The following is a 21103-nucleotide window of genomic DNA, read 5'->3' as shown; positions in this document are numbered from 1 at the left end:
CCCTTATTCAAACAATGTTCAATGAAACTGTCTCTGAGGTACACTGGAAGTTTGCTAAGAAGCCTGTAAACGTGGGAGCCACATTTCAGCTCGTTCCCGTCTTCTCCTTCAACGGATTGGAGCATCGAGGTCAGGGATTGGACAGCCAGGGAGAATTCTTGGAAGGCAGCATGGTCTCCCATTTTAATTGGAGACGTGTTCAGGATGTTGTTTAGTTCATTCTGGACTAGCTGACGTGGCCCACCATATCTCGCCTTCAAGGCCTGGAGAGCTGCAGTGTATGGTGTTGCGGAGTGCATAAAGGATTGGGCCAGCCTGTATGCACTGGGAAACCGCAAATGATCCATTAGTACTTGGTATTTGTAGCGTTCTGACAGATGACTGTGAATACCCAGTAGGCTCTCCAATGCCATTTCCAAAAGGACAAATTCACTCTCCTTTCCATTTTCAAAGTATGGCAGTTTGGGTCTGGGAATTCCATAGGCTGAGGCTACTAGAAGTTTCATAATGTTGGCTCCCTCTTCTGGTTGCGTGAAGGATAAACCCGGGACTTCTGATGAGCCCACTGTGGCCTCATTGGGACGGTCCACTTCTGTCCCAGACCCTCCATTTGTGGCAGCCGGAATTGGGCGAGAGCCCTCCGACCGGTTGTTTGAGGACTGGCCTGGCCTCTACGAAAGGAACGATTTGCCTTGGTTGGTAATTGGCGTAAAGGCGAAGGAGTGATGCTTTGTCCAGATGGAGGAATGCTAACTTGTGTCACTGGCATAGAGGGCGTTGGCGGAGCGGCCTGTCTCCCGTGCTCCGTGTTGGCTGTTGACCCCGGAGCCTCCGGGGACTGTGTGCCATGCTGTACCAGAGGGGCAGATTGGGAAAGAAAGGCAGACAGGTCAGGTCCATGTGGAGGGGTGGTCACGTCAACTCCCTGTTCGTTCCTCTCCAGGAAGGATGAGACCATCCGTGCCTCCTCCAATTCCCTTCTGGCTTGACGGTGCCATCGCTGCTGTGCCAGGTCCTTGGCAATGAATTCCCTTTCCTGTAGAGCTCTACGAGCCTGCACATCCAATAGGTGACATCGTTCGTCTTTCCTCCTCAATCTGAAGCTCATTTTCCTCCACCGCTAGTAGTTTCATCCTCTCGTAGGACAGCGGTCTGTGAATCGCTGAGGGCTAGTGAATGGCGACTGCCATGGCCACTTCCAAAGGGGTATCCACTGGTCGAACTCTCACTCCGTCTTTAGTGTCTCGACGATTTCCCATTAGTTAAGGGATGAGCGGAGCCTGCCTCAGGAAGATGGTCGACCGGTGGGAATTACCTCCCCCATGGATTTTTCCACTTTCCCGTCCCAAAGCAGTTTCTGGTCTTTGGCTTGAAGGGGATGATTGATGGCTGAAACGTACAATTAATCCATCACACTTGGAACTCTGGTGGGCTTGACCTTTGATGTGGGAAACTCGACCACATAATCCTTAAGATAACCAGGTGCTTGTCTGGTCCTTCTGGTGCTGCTGGTGGTTGAGGATGAAGCCTTCTTTGTTGGTTTAGGCTTAGCTCCTGGATCTTATATTTGTTCCAAGACCTTTCTGCTGCTCTTTTCTCCTCTCTTCTTCCTTCCAGTGGAGATAATTCTTCCTTCTCCTCCTCCATTTCCTTTTCACCCGTCTTTGGTTCAGTCATTATCCGGCTCGAAGGACCATTGAAAGATTAGTGGAATCAGTGTGGGTAGCTGGACAGGTAGGATGACTGACAGTGAAGGTGAACAGGTGGTCACAGGCCAGGTGATAGATGAATGGATGAGACTGAGACAGGAATTCCTTTAACCATAAAGTGGTATATTTACTGGGTTCATGGACGCACAGAACTTCTGGATTAGACTGAGTTAAGGAAGAGAAAGCAGCGAGATCGGGCGATGGTGATTTCCTCCTTTTATGGAGTTGAGATCTGTCAGACATTTCTACCTGACCTAATTAAAGCACCCCTGGCCCAGCTGAGCAAGTGGCCATGAATTAAAGTATTCTTCCACCAACTCCATGGGCCTTTTCTACAATCAATGTCAAGAACTTTGAAAGTTTCTTCAAGTGCAGTTGCAAAAACTATCAAGTGCTATGATGAAACTGGCTCTCATGAAGACCGCCACAGGAAAGGAAGACCCAGAGTTACCTCTGCTGCAGAGGATAAGTTCATTAGAGTTAACTGCACCTCAGATTGCAGCCCAAATAAATGCTTCACAGAGTCAAAGTAACAGACATCTCAACATCAACTTTTCAAAGGAGACTGTGTGAATCAGGCCTTCATGGTTGAATTGCTGCAAAGAAACCACTACTAAAGGACACCAATAAGAAAAAGAGACTTGCTTGGTCCAAGAAACACAAGCAATGGGCATTAGACCGGTGGAAACCTGTCCTTTGGTCTGATGAGTCCAAATGTGAGATTTTTGGTTCCAACCGCCGTGTCTTTGTGAGACTCAGCGTAGGTGAACGGATTATCTCTGCATGTGTGGTTCCCACCGTGAAGCATGGAGGAGGTGTGATGGTGCTTTGCTGTGACACTGTCTGTGATTTATTTAGAATTCAAGGCACACTTAACCAGCATGGCTATCATAGCATTCCGCAGTGATACGCCATCCCATCTGGTTTGTGCTTGGTGGGACTATCATTTGTTTTTCAACAGGACAATAACCCAAAACACACCTCCATCCTGTGTAAGGGCTATTTGACCAGGAAGAAGAGTGACGGAGTGCTGCATCAGGTGACCTGGCCTCCAAATCACCTGGCTTCAACGCAATTGAGATGGTTTGGGATGAGTTGGATCACAGCGTGATGGAAAAGCAGCCAACAAGTGCTCAGAATATGTGGGAACTCCTTCAAGACTGTTGGAAAAGCATTTCTCATGAAGCTGGTTGAGAGAATACCAAGAGTGTGCAAGGCAAATGGTGGCTACTTTGAAGATTCTAAAATAAATTTTGATTTGTTTAACACTTTTTTGGTTACTACACATTTCCATTGGGGTTATTTCGTAGTTTTGATGTCTTCACTATTATTCAACAATGTAAAAAATAGTAAAAATAAACAAAAACCCTTGAATGAGTAGGTGTCCAAACTTTTAACTGGTACTGTATATATACTTTGTTAAATGGACTCGTTCTGACATTCTACAGCACTGTTGGATAAGCATTTCGCTGCACCTGGCATAACACCTGCAAAGTCTGTGTGCGTGTGTGTACTCACAGTGATGGGTCGTGGACCAGATCTTTGAGGTTTACTCCACTGCGGTCCTCAGCCAGGTTCCTGAAGCAGCTGTCACTCACTGTAGAGATAAATAGAAAGGGTGAGAGACCGAAAGAGAAAAAGAGAGAGAGAGAGACAAAGATATAGAGAGAACGTGCGGTTAAAATTGGCAAAAACACAGGGCCGTGGGGCGAGACAGGGACACAGCTTGAGCCGCACCCTCTTCAACACATATACATATACATATATATATATATATATATATATATATATATATATTATATATATATATAAAAAGAGGAACATAACATTTGACATACCAGTTTGGATCTGGCTAAAAATACTTTAATCAGTTATAGAACCCATTGTCCTTTATGGTTTGAGGTCTGGGGTCCACTCACCAGCCAAGAATTCACAAAATGGGGCAAACACCAAATTGAGACTTCTGCAAAAATGTTCTCCGTGTGCAACGTAAAACACCAAGTAATGCATGCAGAGCTGAATTAGGCCAATACCCGCTAATGATCTAAATTAAATTCTACAACCACCTAAAAGGAAACGATTCCCAAACCTTCCAAAACAAAGCCATCACCTACAGAGATTTGAACCTGGATAAATAGTTTTTTTAAATTCTATTGGAAGGCTTGAATCATTTGCAATTATTTCTGTCTCCATATGATATGGTAAATATATAGAATGCAAAAAAACTCTAAATTTAAATGGCATTAATATTAATTTGCATATATTTCCATTAATTCCCATGGAATGTTTCCACCTCTGAATATTCCCCAAAATGTGCATCCCTAGCTGTGACATCACACCTTGTCTCTATCATCACTCTTTTCTCAAGGGCGTGGGAGAGAGAAAAAAAATTAAAAGAGAGAAATAGGCATGAGGACAAAGATGAGAAAAGGATAAGCTAAATATAGTAAAGTGCAGACAAAGAGAGAGAGAGAGAGAGAGAGAGAGAGAGAGAGAGAGAGAGAGAGAGAGAGAGAGAGACAGAGAGAGAGAGAGAGAGAGAGAGAGACAGAGAGAGAGAGACAGAGAGAGAGAGAGAGAGAGAAGAGAGAGAGAGAGAGAGAGAGAGAGAGAGAGAATGGGTGTAGGGTGTGGTGGTTGTGGCAGTGTGATGGCACCATGGCTGTGTGGTCTGTACTGGAGCACTGACCTGTAGCCTGGTAAATAAATTATAAAGCACTGACAATTCAACCAGCAACACTGAATGGCCTCATGTTTTCTCTCTCTACTCTGCTGCTTCATCCTCTACTCTGCTCCACATCAGAGACAGAGATACAAAGAGACAGAGACAGCGAGAAAGAGAGAGAGAGAGGGGGCGAGAGAGAGTAGAGGGGGCGAGAGAGAGTAGAGGGGGCGAGAGAGAGTAGAGGGGGCGAGAGAGAGTAGGGGAGGACAGAGAGAGGCAGAGTGGTGTAAGACTTACTTCATAATTGCAGCATTCCCAGTTACCCGCTTATTCCCTTATACCCAAACGTTTTCACTCTCTCTCTCTCAATGCCCAGTGCTCTCCCCTACTTAGAAACTCTTCCTCTTACACTCTCCTTCCCCACTCTCACTCCTTCACTCGTTCTTCTCCCTTTTACTCTCCCTCTCACCCCCTCTCCCCACCTAACCCTTGATCCATAGGCCACAATTCCCTGCAGGAGAGGGAGAGATGGAGGGATATCTTCTCCCCTCTTCTCTCTCCTCACTCTTGTCACTCTCTCTCCTTCTCTCTTTCTGTGCTCCAACTGAGGTCCATGTGGTTCAAAATGTGTTGGAGGGTAGAGTAGCCAATATAGAATAGGGTAGAATAGTCAGAGGGGATGGCCAGAAGTAGCAAGGTGATAGTGAGATTCCCACATCTCTCTCTGGTGAGATGCCAATGTGCCACAGCTCCAGGAAACAGAAAGAGAGAAAGAGCGAGTGAGCGAGAGAGAGAGAGAGAGAGAGAGAGAGAGAGAGAGAGAGAGAGAGAGAGAGAGAGGAAGGAGCATTATGACTGTGTTGTAGTGACTAGATTAGTAGTGAGGGAGTGAGTGAGTAACCCAAGCGATGTACAGGGTCATACGCCCATTCCCTCATTAACCCTTTCCTCTTCTGTCTCTCATCTCTCACTCTTTCTTACCATCTCTCCTTTCACATCAACAGTACAAGGCCCAGTGACACAGGGGCATTTCCATTGAAAAGGACCCATGAGTACCAACATGTGAGGTCATAGGAGAATATCAAATTGAAAATAATATAGATATTTGGGGGAAATTAAGGCCTAGATCCATTTTTCAACCATTGTCCATCTTAAAAATGAGGCTGAAGTAAAGGCTTTGATTTCTTTTATGTTTTCTTTGATGCCTTGACGTTAACATCCACAAACTTACCGGACTGGACCAAACCTGAACCTGGCCTGGTCACACCCCCATCCCTAGTGCCTGGCCACACCCCCATCCCTAGTGCCTGGCCACACCCCCATCCCTAGTGCCTGGCCACACCCCCATCCCTAGTGCCTGGCCACACCCCCATCCCTAGTGCCTGGCCGCACCCCCATCCCTAGTGCCTGGCCACACCCCCATCCCTAGTGCCTGGCCACACCCCCATCCCTAGTGCCTGGCCACACCCCCATCCCTAGTGCCTGGTCACACCCCCATCCCTAGTGCCTGGTCACACCTCCATCCCTAGTCACACCCCCATCCCTAGTGCCTGGCCACACCCCCATCCCTAGTGCCTGGCCACACCCCCATCCCTAGTGCCTGGCCACACCCCCATCCCTAGTGCCTGGCCACACCCCCATCCCTAGTGCCTGGCCACACCCCCATCCCTAGTCACACCCCCATCCCTAGTGCCTGGCCACACCCCCATCCCTAGTGCCTTGCCACACCCCCATCCCTAGTCACACCCCCATCCCTAGTGCCTGGCCACACCTCCATCTCTAGTCACACCCCCATCCCTAGTGCCTGGCCACACCCCCATCCCTAGTGCCTGGCCACACCCCCATCCCTAGTGCCTGGCCACACCCCCATCCCTAGTGCCTGGCCACACCTCCATCCCTAGTGCCTGGCCACACCTCCATCCCTAGTGCCTGGCCACACCTCCATCCCTAGTGCCTGGCCACACCTCCATCCCTAGTGCCTGGCCACACCTCCATCCCTAGTGCCTGGCCACACCTCCATCCCTAGTGCCTGGCCACACCTCCATCCCTAGTGCCTGCATTATTGATTGCCAAAAACGGGACCATTTTGTTTCTCTCAGTAGCAAACGCACTTTAAAAATTTCGATTAAAAAAAATCATTGTGTTAATGATGGCGGATTGATTGATTTCCAAGTTTTCAGTATATGTTTTTTCAAGATGAGAAGAGAATCGTCCAGCCCATTGTGTATCTCACGACACCCCAAACAGTATATGCCATGCCTTGAAATACAGTTGAAGTCGGAAGTTTACATACACCTTAGCCAAATACATTTACACTTAATCTTAGTAGAAATTCCCTGTCTTAGGTCAGTTAGGATCACCACTATATTTTCAGAAAGTGACATGCCAGAATAATAGAGAAAATTATTTAGTTCAGCTTTTATTTCTTTCATCACATTCCCAGTGAGTCAGAAGTTTACATACACTCAATTAGTATTTGGTAGCATTGCCTTTAAATTGTTTTTGGTCAAACATTTCAGGTAGCCTTCCACAAGCTTCCCATAAAACGTTGGGTGAATTTTGGCCCATTCCTCCTGACAAAGCTGGTGTAACTGGGTCAGGTTTGTAGGCCTCCTTGCTCGCACACACTTCCAGTTCTGCCCACAAATGTTCTGTAGGATTGAGGTCAAGGCTTTGTGATGGCCACTCCAATACCTTGACTTTGTTGTCCTTTAGCCATTTTTACACAACTTTGGAAGTATGCTTGGGGTCATTGTTCATTTGGAAGACCCATTTGCGACCAAGCTTTAACTTCCTGACTGATGTCTTGAGATGTTGCTTCAATATATCCACATAATTATCATTCCTCATGATGCAATCTATTTTGTGAAGTGCACAAGTCCCTCCTGCAGCAAAGCACCCTCACAACATGATGCTGCCACCCCCGTGTTTCACAGTTGGGATGGTGTTCTTCGGCTTGCAAGCCTCCCCCTTTTTCCTCCAATCGTAATGATGGTCATTATGGCCAAACAGTTCTATTTTTGTTTCATCACACTAAAGGACATTTCTCCAAAAAATATGATGTTTGTCCCAATGTGCAGTTGCAAACCGTAGTCTGGCTGTTTTGGAGCAGTGGCTTCTTCTGTGCTGAATGGCCTTTCAGATGACGTCGCTATAGGACTCGTTTTACTGTGGATATACCTGTACCGGTTTCCTCCAGAATCTTCACAAGGTCCTTTGCTGTTGTTCTGGGATTGATTTGCACTTTGAAGGTAGGCCTTGAAATACATGCACAGGTACACCTCCAATTGATTCAAATTATGTCAATTAGCCTATCAGAAGCTTCTAAAGCAATTACATCATTTTCTGGAATTTTCCAAGCTTTTTAAAGGCACAGTCAACTTAGTGTATATTATCTTCTGATCCACTGGAATTGTTGACACAGTGAATTATAAGTGAAATAATCTGTCTGTAAACAATTGTCACAAAAACTATAGTTTGTTAACAAGACATTTTTGGAGTGGTTGAAAAACGAGTTAATGACTCCAACCTAAGTCTATGTAAACTAGTTTTAATGGCTCCAACCTAAGTGTATGTAAACTAGTTTTAATGGCTCTAACCTAAGTGTATGTAAACTTCAGACTTCCAACTGTATGCAGACAGGATTAAAAGTATGTTAACATTGTAATATTCTGATAGCCAACTTTCTAGCTCCGCCCCCAACTTCTGGACTTCGTAGAATTCCCAGAAAGCATGGATTATTGAATCATTATAAATGTTACACTTGAGACATGACTGCCGTTGTGCTGTCGAATGTGAATTTTGACACTTGTATAATCAATGAATCAAATTGATTTATAAAGGCCTTTTTACAAAGTGCTATAGAGAAACCCAGCCTAAAACCCCAAACAGCAAGCAATGCAGAAGCACAGTGGTTAGGAAAAACTATACTTGAGTTTATATGGATTAAGCACACATTTGTAATTTTCGTTAGTTATGCTTCAACTTTCCCTCCATGCTAACATCAGTTCTTTTAAAGTCGTTGTTCCAATAGTTTATATTATTTTCTAAGAGATTGTCAGTTGGATATTCTCTCTACAAGGTTTTGTATATCTTACCCATCCATATGAACATTATTTTCTGACCCAAATATGATTCCCTCAAGGTTGCTCTGATTGTCCAGGAGATTTCATATCTACATTTGGTGATATGTAACTTTTAAGTTGCATGTATTTGAAACTATTTTGAAACTACTCTTTAAATTATGTCATGGAAATAAATGTATTTCCTGTTACTAAGTCTATTTCAGTTGCTATACCTTTAGTTTTCCATGTGGCCCAATGTGTCTGTGAATTTAAATTGGGAACAGATATTTAACAGAGATGTTATCATCATTCTGTTACCAAAGTTTGCATCTGCAGTTCTTCCAGTAAATGTCGTTTTGTAAAATGTTCAGTGTAAATTGTTAAAAGTAGTCCCTGTGCATAGAGTCGTATGGTTTGTTAAACTTTGAAATCAATTATTTTTGTTTGGCATGCATTTTAAAACTGAGTTAAAGCATAATTCCGTTTCAATGGAATATCCCACACACATTACTTACAGAAAGAATAGAGTAAAGAGAGGGATAAGAACAAAACAGCTCCAGCCTTAACCCAAACCTCTAGCTCCAGCCTTAACCCAAACCTCTAGCTCCAGCCCCTAACCCACACCTCTAGCTCCAGCCTTAACCCAAACCTCTAGCTCCAGCCCCTAACCCACACCTCTACCCCAGCCTTAACCCAAACCTCTAGCTCCAGCCCCTAACCCAAACCTCTAGCTCCAGCCCCTAACCCAAACCTCTAGCTCCAGCCTTAACCCAAACCTCTAGCTCCAGCCCCTAACCCACACCTCTACCCCAGCCTTAACCCAAACCTCTAGCTCCAGCCCCTAACCCAAACCTCTAGCTCCAGCCCCTAACCCAAACCTCTAGCTCCAGCCTTAACCCAAACCTCTAGCTCCAGCCCCTAACCCAAACCTCTAGCTCCAGCCCCTAACCCAAACCTCTAGCTCCAGCCCCTAACCCAAACCTCTAGCTCCAGCCCCTAACCCAAACCTCTAGCTCCAGCCCCTAACCCAAACCTCTAGCTCCAGCCCCTAACCCAAACCTCTAGCTCCAGCCCCTAACCCAAACCTCTAGCTCCAGCCCCTAACCCAAACCTCTAGCTCCAGCCCCTAACACAAACCTCTAGCTCCAGCCCCTAACACAAACCTCTAGCTCCAGCCCCTAACACAAACCTCTAGCTCCAGCCCCTAACACAAACCTCTAGCTCCAGCCCCTAACACAAACCTCTAGCTCCAGCCTTAACCCAAACCTCTAGCTCCAGCCTTAACCCAAACCTCTAGCTCCAGCCCCTAACCCAAACCTCTAGCTCCAGCCTTAACCCAAACCTCTAGCTCCATCCTTAACCCAAACCTCTAGCTCCAGCCCCTAACCCAAACCTCTAGCTCCAGCCCCTAACCCAAACCTCTAGCTCCAGCCCCTAACACAAACCTCTAGCTCCAGCCCCTAACACAAACCTCTAGCTCCAGCCTTAACCCAAACCTCTAGCTCCAGCCCCTAACCCAAACCTCTAGCTCCAGCCTTAACCCAAACCTCTAGCTCCATCCTTAACCCAAACCTCTAGCTCCAGCCCCTAACCCAAACCTCTAGCCCCAGCCTTAACCCAAACCTCTACCCCAGCCTTAACCCAACCTACCCAGCCTACCCAAACCTCTACCCCAGCCTTAACCCAAACCTCTACCCCAGCCTTAACCCAAACCTCTACCCCAGCCTTAACCCAAACCTCTACCCCAGCCTTAACCCAAACCTCTACCCCAGCCTTAACCCAAACCTCTACCCCAGCCTTAACCCAAACCTCTACCCCAGCCTTAACCCAAACCTCTACCCCAGCCTTAACCCAAACCTCTACCCCAGCCTTAACCCAAACCTCTACCCCAGCCTTAACCCAAACCTCTACCCCAGCCTTAACCCAAACCTCTACCCCAGCCTTAACCCAAACCTCTACCCCAGCCTTAACCCAAACCTCTAGCTCCAGCCTTAACCCAAACCTCTACCCCAGCCTTAACCCAAACCTCTAGCTCCAGCCTTAACCCAAACCTCTAGCTCCAGCCCCTAACCCAAACCTCTAGCTCCAGCCCCTAACCCAAACCTCTAGCTCCAGCCCCTAACCCAAACCTCTAGCTCCAGCCCCTAACCCAAACCTCTAGCTCCAGCCCCTAACCCAAACCTCTAGCTCCAGCCCCTAACCCAAACCTCTAGCTCCAGCCCCTAACCCAAACCTCTAGCTCCAGCCCCTAACCCAAACCTCTAGCTCCAGCCTTAACCCAAACCTCTAGCTCCAGCCTTAACCCAAACCTCTAGCTCCAGCCTTAACCCAAACCTCTAGCTCCAGCCTTAACCCAAACCTCTAGCTCCAGCCTTAACCCAAACCTCTAGCTCCAGCCTTAACCCAAACCTCTAGCTCCAGCCCCTAACCCAAACCTCTAGCCCCAGCCTTAACCCAAACCTCTAGCCCCAGCCTTAACCCAAACCTCATGCTCCAGCCCCTAACCCAAACCTCATGCTCCAGCCCCTAACCCAAACCTCTAGCTCCAGCCCCTAACCCAAACCTCTAGCTCCAGCCTTAACCCAAACCTCTAGCTCCAGCCTTAACCCAAACCTCTAGCCCCAGCCTTAACCCAAACCTCTAGCCCCAGCCTTAACCCAAACCTCTAGCTCCAGCCCCTAACCCAAACCTCTAGCTCCAGCCTTAACCCAAACCTCTAGCTCCAGCCCCTAACCCAAACCTCTAGCCCCAGCCTTAACCCAAACCTCTAGCCCCAGCCTTAACCCAAACCTCTAGCCCCAGCCTTAACCCAAACCTCTAGCCCCAGCCTTAACCCAAACCTCTAGCCCCAGCCTTAACCCAAACCTCTAGCCCCAGCCTTAACCCAAACCTCTACCCCAGCCTTAACCCAAACCTCTACCCCAGCCTTAACCCAAACCTCTACCCCAGCCTTAACCCAAACCTCTAGCTCCAGTCTTAACCCAAACCTCTACCCCAGCCTTAACCCAAACCTCTAGCTCCAGCCTTAACCCAAACCTCTAGCTCCAGCCCCTAACCCAAACCTCTAGCTCCAGCCTTAACCCAAACCTCTAGCTCCAGCCCCTAACCCAAACCTCTACCTCAGCCCCAGACTTAACCCAAACCCCTACCTCAGCCCCAGCCTTAACCCAAACCTCTACCCCAGCCTTAACCCAAACCTCTACCTCAGCCTTAACCCAAACCCCTACATCAGCCTTAACCCAAACCCCTACATCAGCCTTAACCCAAACCCCTACATCAGCCTTAACCCAAACCTCTACCTCAGCCCCAGACTTAACCCAAACACCTACCTCAGCCCCAGACTTAACCCAAACCTCTACCTCAGCCCCAGACTTAACCCAAACCTCTACCTCAGCCCCAGCCTTAGCCTTAGTCCAAAACTCATCCCCAGCCCTATACCCCAGCCCCAGTCCCAATCCCAGCCCCAGTCTCAATCACAGCCATATACCCCAGCCCCAGTCTCAATCCCAGCCCTATACCCCAGCCCCAGTCTCAATCCCAGCCCTATATCCCAGCCCCAGTCTCAATCCCAGCCCTATACCCCAGCCCCAGTCTCAATCCCAGCCCGTCTCAATCCCAGCCCCATTCTCAATCCCAGCCCTATACCCCAGCCCCAGTCTCAATCCCATTACTATACCCCAGCCCCAGTCTCAATCCCAGCCCCAGTATCAATTCCAGCCCTATACTCCAGCCCCTGTTTCAATCCCAGGCCTATAACCCAGCCCCAGTCTCAATCCCAGCCCTATACCCCAGCCCCAGTCTCAATCCCAGCCCTTGTCTCATTCCCAGCCCCAGTCTCAATCCCAGCCCTATAACCCAGCCCCAGTCTCAATCCCAGCTCTATACCCCAGCCCCAGTCTCAATCCCAGCCCTATACCCCAGCCCCAGTCTCAATCCCAGCCCTATACCCCAGCCCCAGTCTCAATCCCAGCCCTATACCCCAGCCCTAGTCTCAATCCCAGCCCTATAACCCAGCCCTAGTCTCAATCCCAGCCCTATAACCCAGCCCTAGTCTCAATCCCAGCCCCAGTCTCAATCCCAGCCCCAGTCTCAATCCCAGCCCCAGTCTCAATCCCAGCCCCAGTCTCAATCCCAGCCCCAGTCTCAATCCCAGCCCCAGTCTCAATCCCAGCCCCAGTCTCAATCCCAGCCCGTCTCAATTCCAGCTTTATACTCCAGCCCCTGTTTCAATCCCAGCCCTATAACCCAGCCCCAGTCTCAATCCCAGCCCTTGTCTCATTCCCAGCCCCAGTCTCAATCCCAGCCCTAGTCTCAATCCCAGCCCCAGTCTCAATCCCAGCCCCAGTCTCAATCCCAGCCCCAGTCTCAATCCCAGCCCCAGTCTCAATCCCAGCCCCAGTCTCAATCCCAGCCCCAGTCTCAATCCCAGCCCCAGTCTCAATTCCAGCTTTATACTCCAGCCCCTGTTTCAATCCCAGCCCTATAACCCAGCCCCAGTCTCAATCCCAGCCCTTGTCTCATTCCCAGCCCCAGTCTCAATCCCAGCCCTATAACCCAGCCCCAGTCTCAATCCCAGCCCTATACCCCAGCCCCAGTCTCAATCCCAGCCCTATACCCCAGCCCCATACCCCAGCCCCAGGCCGGTTCTTCATTCATTTGAAGTGGGAGGATCAAAACGAGGTGATAGTTATATAACAAGACACAGAGGATGATTCTCTCTCTAGTCTCTACCTGCTAGGAAATACAAGCTGGCTGGGGGAGAACATAATACTATTAGAAAGAGAGAATGAGAGAGTGAGGAAGGGGGAGGGAAAGAGAAAGAGAGATTAGACCAACCTCTGGAATATCTACTACCCTGCAATGCAGCTGTTCCCCCTCTCTCTTTACATCTCTCTCTATGTGTGTGTTTTCCCAACCTCCATCTCGGTGACTCTCATTCTGACCTGAGTATAACCACCACAGCCAGGACAGCCATACCATATATTAAACATCACTGAATTATCTTGGCAAATGAGTAATGCTAACTAAAAGGGATATAAACAAATCTGTGTCCAACATTTGAGAGAAATAAGCTTTGTGTGTATATGGAACATTTCTGGAATCTTTTATTTCAGCTCATGAAACATGGGACCAACACCTTACATGTTGCGTTTATATATTTGTTCAGTATAATATTATCTCCTGCAGAACAAAGCAGTTCTTGCAGTGAAATGATAAACCAAATGTACATGTTTAAATCGGGAACAGGAGAGGAGAAATATGATTTATTTATTTCAGCATCTTGATAGAATGAATGAGCAGTTAGCACCTTTACAGACAGTCCCTATCTTTATCAGCATAATAAAAGCTGATATTATTTCAACCACATAACATATGTATTTAAGCCAAAGTGAAATGCTATCAGAAATATGTTGGGCTGTTTTCACAGCTTTTAATTCCCTTAAAACCGGTCAAACTGATGTAATATGGACATTTTGCACTGAAAATCTGTCCCATTTTTTTAAACTATAATTGCATTTTCTCCCTGTTCCCTAAACATCTTCGCTGTGCGAGAGAAGCAGAGATGAAAGATAACTCTACCGATGTCAACTACATTGAAGCATTCATTTTACTGACTTATGTTATGACATATTTTCTGGTGAGCAAGGGTTTATTTATTCTTCCAGGTCAACAAGTAATGTAGCTAGGCTAATTTATAAACAAGTTGACTAACAAATAGCCTAGCAAAATGTCAGAAATTAGAAGCAGGAACACATCTATATGGAACAAAAATATAAAACGCAACATGTAATGAGTTGCACTGCATGAAGCAAATGGTGCTCACACCAGATACTGACTGGCTTTCTGATCCACACCCCTAACTATTTTTTAAAGGTATTTGTGACCAACAGATGCATATCTGTATTCCCAGTCATGTGACATCCATAGATTAGGGCCTAATGCATTTATTTAAATTGACAGATTTTCTTAAATGAACTGTAACTCAGTACAATCTTTGAAATGTTTGCATGTTGCAGTTATATTTTTTGTTCAGTATACATTAGGTTAAAAAAAGAATATCCTGTACCCCCAGTAAAACAAAACTGTACAGCACATTAACTATAATAGTGGATTAGGGTTGGGTGCAGGCATCAGATTTTCAATGTGTCACATATAGGTCGGGCAGTTGCAGATGTGTTATTAGCAATTATGGGCAGGTGCGGGTGAACAAACAGCTGACCCGTGCATCCCTAACACACACACACACACACACACACACACACACACACACACACACACACACACACACACACACACACACATTCTACACTACTGATGACAGAGAGGGAGAAAGCTAGAGAGAGATGTTTTATTGTAGACAGAGACGGTTAAAAAGAGAGAGAGAAAGAGCAAAAGCACAATCACCTGGAGTTTCTTCATTTTAATTAGTTTGAAATAATTACATTATGCAGCAGCAGAGTCCTGGGTTGCATCCCAAATTGTACCCTATCCTCTATATAGTGCACTACTTTTGACCAGAGTCTTATGGGCCCGGGGCAAAAGTAGTGCACTACATAGGGAATAGGGTGCTATTGGGACATAGAAAAGAGTCCTGGAGTCTTGCAGTAACAGCTCTATAAAGGGCATCTCCTCCTTTATAGAGGTTTTATAAATATTGAATAGATGCTTCTTACTAATAAAACAGCTCAATGCAGAATTTGAGGGGAAAAAATGGTTTTACAGGAAAAGAAAATTGGAGAGATGAATACGTTTTTCCTTGAAACTACTGTGCTGATCCATCCTCGACTGACTCAATCCTACCTTAACCCGCTTTTCCATCCCCCTCCCCTCTCTCATCCCTCTGATCATCCCTTCGTTCCCCCATCATCCTGCACTGGGTAGAAATATAGCAAAACTGGTGAAAGAAAAGAGGAAGGGAAGAGAGATGGGAAGAAAAATTAAGGGAAAAATGGAAAGCAAGGGACATTGTAAGGAGGGATGGAGTGAGTAAGAGACGGGCGAGGAGAGGACATGAGAACACAAAGGATGGAAAGATGAAAGGATGGACAAAGTGGAGAGGAGATGAATGATGAGGAAGGCCAAAACATACATCTTAGATTGACAGGTCTAGTCGGAGCGAGGGAGAGGAGAGCAGAGCAGAGGGTGATAATGTGGGAAGGAGAGGAAAGGGAAGGATGATAATGAAGGGAGGAGAGGGAGAGATGTTAATGAGGGGATGAGAGGAAAGGAAAAGTAGGGATGATCATGAGGGAAGGAGATGAGAGGGCAGAATGATCATGAGGGAAGGAGATGAGAGGGCAGAATGCTAATGAGGGAAGGAGAGGAAAGGATGCTAATGAGGGAAGGAGAGGAAAGGATGCTAATGAGTGAAGGAGAGAAAAGGGAAGGATGATAATGAGGGAAGGAGAGAAAAGGGAAGGATGATAATGAGGGAAGGAGAGGGCAGGATGATAATGAGGGAAGGAGAGGGCAGGATGACAATGAGGGAAGGAGAGGGCAGGATGACAATGAGGGAAGGAGAGGGCATGATGACAATGAGGGAAGGAGAGGGCAGGATGACAATGAGGGAAGGAGAGGGCAGGATGACAATGAGGGAAGGAGAGGGCAGGATGACAATGAGGGAAGGAGAGGGCAGGATGACAATGAGGGAAGGAGAGGGCAGGATGACAATGAGGGAAGGATGATAATGAGGGCAGGATGATAATAAGGGAAGGAGAGGAGAGGGTAGGATGATAATGAGGGAAGGAGATGAGAGGGCAGAATGCTAATGAGTGAAGGAGAGAAAAGGGAAGGATGATAATGAGGGAAGGAGAGAAAAGGGAAGGATGATAATGAGGGAAGGAGAGAAAAGGGAAGGATGATAATGAGGGAAGGAGAGAAAAGGGAAGGATGATAATGAGGCAAGGAGAGAAAAGGGAAGGATGATAATGAGGGAAGGAGAGGGCAGGATGACAATGAGGGAAGGAGAGGGCAAGATGACAATGAGGGAAGGAGAGGGCAGGATGACAATGAGGGAAGGAGAGGAGAGGGTAGGATGATAATGAGGGAAGGAGAGGAGAGGGTAGGATGATAATGAGGGAAGGAGAGGAGAGGGTAGGATGATAATGAGGGAAGGAGAGGAGAGGGTAGGATGATAATGAGGGAAGGAGAGGAGAGGGTAGGATGATAATGAGGGAAGGAGAGGGCAGGATGATGAGGGACGGATGATAATGAGGGGAAGAGAGGGTAGGATGATAATTAGGAAAGGAGAGGAAAGGATGATAATGAGGGAAGCAACAGATTTAGATTTATAGAGGGGAGTGTCGCGAGTCCTGCCACTGGCTGCCTGCTCCTGTGAATGAAAACACACACAAACACAATTCCATTCCCCTGTGGTGAGAACACATAGTAATTACCCAAAAGCCTTCACACTGATGACCTCCGTCATTGGCTGAGCCTACTGGACACACCTACTGTGGACAAGGGTGGCATGTCCTTACCATAACCCTGCTCCATCAGATCAACACTATAACACTACAGTTTCAGCAAGCACTATACATGATGACATAGATGCGGTGAGGGCAATCCAACTCGGCCAAAACAATGGAATTGACACGAAAAAGTGTGGGGGAAAGAGCCGGTGGGGAAAGATCCCAAATCTCCTCATTGCCTCCCATCAAAATGATCCTAGATTTAGGCTATTGTTTGTGTATGTGTATTTCACACCACGTTGAGATAAAAATCGGAGTACAATGCTTGTATGGATGTCAACCCCAGAACATGTTCATGTCATCTTAGCCAATCAACTGCATTACAGTTAAAAATGGCTTTGACTACCACCACTGATTTCTGCATGCCAGCTATGCTAACGAACGGGAGTTAGCATTTAGCAGTCACTTCTTCTAAACCTGAAAAGGGACAACTTCTAAATGTTACGCAGCAAAAACTGCCAAATATATCAACATCGGACATAAGTTACCACATTGTGGGCCTGGTACAATACGTAAATCATGAAGGATTTGGGGGAATATCTACTGATTGGTGCACATTCAACAAATCTGACCTAACTAGTCAATGGAACGGTCTGCGTTCCAATGACCCCTTTACCACTAATGTACTACTGCATAGGATATGCACACTGGAGCTGGCTTCCTGGACCCAGATTCTCCTTTCAAAGTGCTTGTAACCCCCTAGAGTTGATCAAAGTTACATAACAAACAATGTCAACTGATATCTCTAGATTAAACTTTTTTGCATTGGATACGGCTCAGTCCACCACAACCAGTGTCGCACGTCTGCTTGTGAGCTAGAGCGGCATTTGTCAGACCGTGAGACATCCCGAGAATTGGTCTTCTCACGAAAACGTCTTTAGCAAACCAGTGTATGGAAAGGGGAGACTCTCACAATGGTGTTCTCTGTTTTGTTCTACATCCTCCAAAAGTGGCAGGGGACTCGTCTGAAGTCAATATCGTCAATGTGCCAACTTCTGTTTGTAGCATCTGAACCGTTTGGGCTACAAACTAATGTGACTAACCCCACTGTGGAAAGGGGACATTCTCACGAACACGATGGTGTTCTCCGTTTTGCACTACGAGCCCCACAGTGTCGCAGGACCAGTACCGGTTTCAAAAACTGTACGAAGTATGAAGGGTGTTTTGTGCCTACCCCCCAAAAAAGGGATTAACCTCTTTAGGATAGGGGACGGCTGCGTCCCACTTGGGCAAAAAACAGGGAAAATGCAGCGAGGCCAATTTTTTTTAAATGATCTAAAAATCAAACGTTCATTAAATCCCACATGTAAGATACTAAATTAAAGCTACACTCAGTGTGAATCCAGCCAACATGTCAGATTTCAAAAAGGCTTTTCAGCAAAAGCATAAGATGCTATTATCTGATGACAGCACAATAGTAAACAAAGAGAGTAGCATATTTCAACCCTGCAGGCGCTACACAAAACGCAGAAATAAAATAAAACATGCATTACATTTGACAAGCTTCTTTTTTTGGCACTCCAATATGTCCCATAAACATCACAATTGGTCTTTTGTTCGATTAATTCCGTCCATATATACAAAATGTCCATTTATAAAGCGCGTTTGATCCTGAAAAAAAAAAGCTTCCAAAAAACGCAACTTCACTACAAAATATTTCCAAAGTTGCCTATAAACTTTTGTAATACAACTTTAGGTATTTTTAAACATTAATAAATCGATCAAATTGTAGACGGGTCTATCTGTGTTCAATACAGGACAACAAACCATGCTACTTTTCACGTCTTGCGCACTCTCAACAGTGTTACCCAGTTCCTAGATGGCCTACTTCTTCATTGCACAAATGAATAACCTCAACCAAATTCCAAAGACTGGAGACATCCAGTGGAAGCGGTAGGAACTGACAAAAGGTTCCCAAGAAATATAATTTGCCAATGAGAACTCAGTCAACAGACAGAGACCAAAAAAATTATAATTCTGAACGGTTAGTCCTCGGGGTTTTGCCTGCTACATAAGTTCTGTTATACTCACAGACATGATTCAAACAGTTTTAGAAACTTCAGTGTTTTCTATCCAAATCTACTATTAATATGCATATCTTATATTCCAAATTCTATATTTTAACAAATATTTTTTATATTTATTTTTTTATACCTAAAGTTTTTTTTAACTTATAACCCCCCCACCCCCACGTCTTACATGCTGACCACACCGCTCGAGTCGCGTGCGAGAGCTTTGCAAAATACATTTAAACATACGTTATTCAATTATTGCACCCATGCTGCTCGCTCGCGCCAACGAGCGTCTGCGTTGCCAAGCACTAAAATAGAAGTCAGTTCTATTTGTGACGCTGAATGCGGTGCGGTGCAAGTCCTGCCTCTCCCATCTCCTCATTGGTTTATAAAAGCAGATACCCACGTGCCATCTCCTGATTGGTTATACCCACGTGGGTGATTGAAAGTTAAACTGAGTTCGGTCGGTCGTCGTGTTAACTATGATGGCGGCAGGTAGCCTAATGGTTAGAGCGTTGGACTAGTAACCGAAAGGTTGAAAGATCGAATCCCCGAGATGACAAGGTAAAAATCTGTCGTTCTGCCCCTGAACAAGGCAGTTAAACCCACTGTTCCTAGGCCGTCACTGACAATAAGAATTTGTTCTTAACTGACTTGCCAAGTTAAAAAAGGTTAAAAAAAACTGATGCCAAAAGTCATATAAAGTCCAAAGAATAAAAATCCTGGAAGGAGGAGAGATGACTAGAAACGATTTGGTTGACCACTTTATGTGTGGTTTAATTATCGGAGTAGAGGACTTTGTGCATTTCAGGTAAAATAACTCTATGTTTATATCCCAGGACAAAATGAGCTAACAACAGCAAGCTAGCTAGCGAATTTGCCATAAATGTTTAATGCTTTTTGACCTGTCCCCAAATGAATATAGTTGTTTCAAAGTTTTTGATATTTCAACCTGCGTGTCGTGATCGTGTTTGGTGTGGGGGGACAAAATCCATTTGCGCAAGATGGCACACAGCGGGTTGGGTACGATGTTAGACTCCAGAGATTAAGTCCAGGAAGAGGAAGACACACTGAATGTCACCAGGGCCCCAGAGTGGCTCAGCGGCCTAAGGCACCGCATCTCAGCGCAAGAGGTGTCACTACATTCAGCCTGGATTCGAACCAAGGTGTATCACAACAGACCATGATTGGGAGTTCCATACGGCGGTGCAAAATTGGTCCAGAGTCGTCCGGGTTTGGCCGGTGTGGACCGTTATTGTAAATAAAAATGTGTTCTTCACTGACTTGCCAAGTTAAATAAATGTAACATTTTTAAAAAATTAAAAAATTAAGCCTATGAATCCTCTATGATGCCTACTATGGTCAGGATAAATGTGTCAGTGCTTTTACCCTGCTGAGGTAGACCGGCTGTAGATGTGCTTAATTAACAGGCCCACAACCACTGTCACTGCTGCTTACTGTCTCTCAGTAAACAGGATGTCATTCCCATTGCATGTCATTCCCGTAACTCTGCGGCACTAAAGACTAAACAGGCTAAGAGACTAGACTTGTCACTGCCACATCACATATCTCCATACATTAATTGGCTGCCTGGCAGCCCTGCAGATAGCAAAAGGCCAAGGGATACATTACAGTAACTACAGCACTAAACAGGCTGACAGCATGTCATTCCAGTAGCCCTACCGTACTAAACCTGTCTCATACCTCCTATTGGCTATACTGTATGTGCTGACATGCAGATGGCAAAATGCCAAGGGATGCATACTATAATGTAATCTCTATTCAACATAATCTGATCATCTCATCCATAGAAGGGGCTGAAAGTACGGATGTGTCCCAAATGGCACTCCTATTCTCTTCATATACACAAGCAGGGAACACGGTACCATTTGGGACGGAAGCCTATGTATGTCAGTCTGTTACTATAGAAATGTCATGTGTCCCTGCTGCTTGCATGAGTGAATGATTGTGAATAAAAGAGTAGACATTATGAGCTATCTCTGTGTATTTGAGTGAGTGCAATTGTGTGTGCACTAAGACCACACTCAACAAGCTGTATAGGGCTATAAGAAAACAAGAAAATGCTCATCTAGGAGATAAGAGTTCCTAGTGGTCAGTGATTTTAATGCAGGGAAACTGAAATCCATTTGACCTAATTGATAGCAACATGTCAGCTATGTAA

The 21103-nt window shown here is 46.0% G+C and overlaps 1 protein-coding gene across 18 annotated transcripts in view; it reads right to left on the bottom strand.

Annotated features, from left to right (window-relative positions):
- gphna (gephyrin a) overlaps positions 1-21103 on the bottom strand; it is a 128089-nt gene that overhangs the window by 91558 nt on the left and 15428 nt on the right. For all 18 annotated transcript variants that reach the window (XR_004202687.1, XR_004202688.1, XR_004202689.1 and 15 more), the window contains exon 2: positions 3228-3306. Coding sequence is in view for 12 of the 18 variants with exons in the window: in XM_031787881.1 (XP_031643741.1) it covers positions 3228-3306 (79 nt within the window). In the remaining 6 variants the exon portion in view is untranslated. The remainder of the gene's footprint in view (positions 1-3227; positions 3307-21103) is intronic.

The sequence above is a fragment of the Oncorhynchus kisutch genome, linkage group LG14, assembly GCF_002021735.2.
Source record: "Oncorhynchus kisutch isolate 150728-3 linkage group LG14, Okis_V2, whole genome shotgun sequence".
In the NCBI taxonomy this organism is placed as follows: domain Eukaryota; kingdom Metazoa; phylum Chordata; class Actinopteri; order Salmoniformes; family Salmonidae; genus Oncorhynchus; species Oncorhynchus kisutch.
Note: the sequence above shows the minus strand (reverse complement) of the source record. Positions and strands in the feature narration are given on the sequence as shown.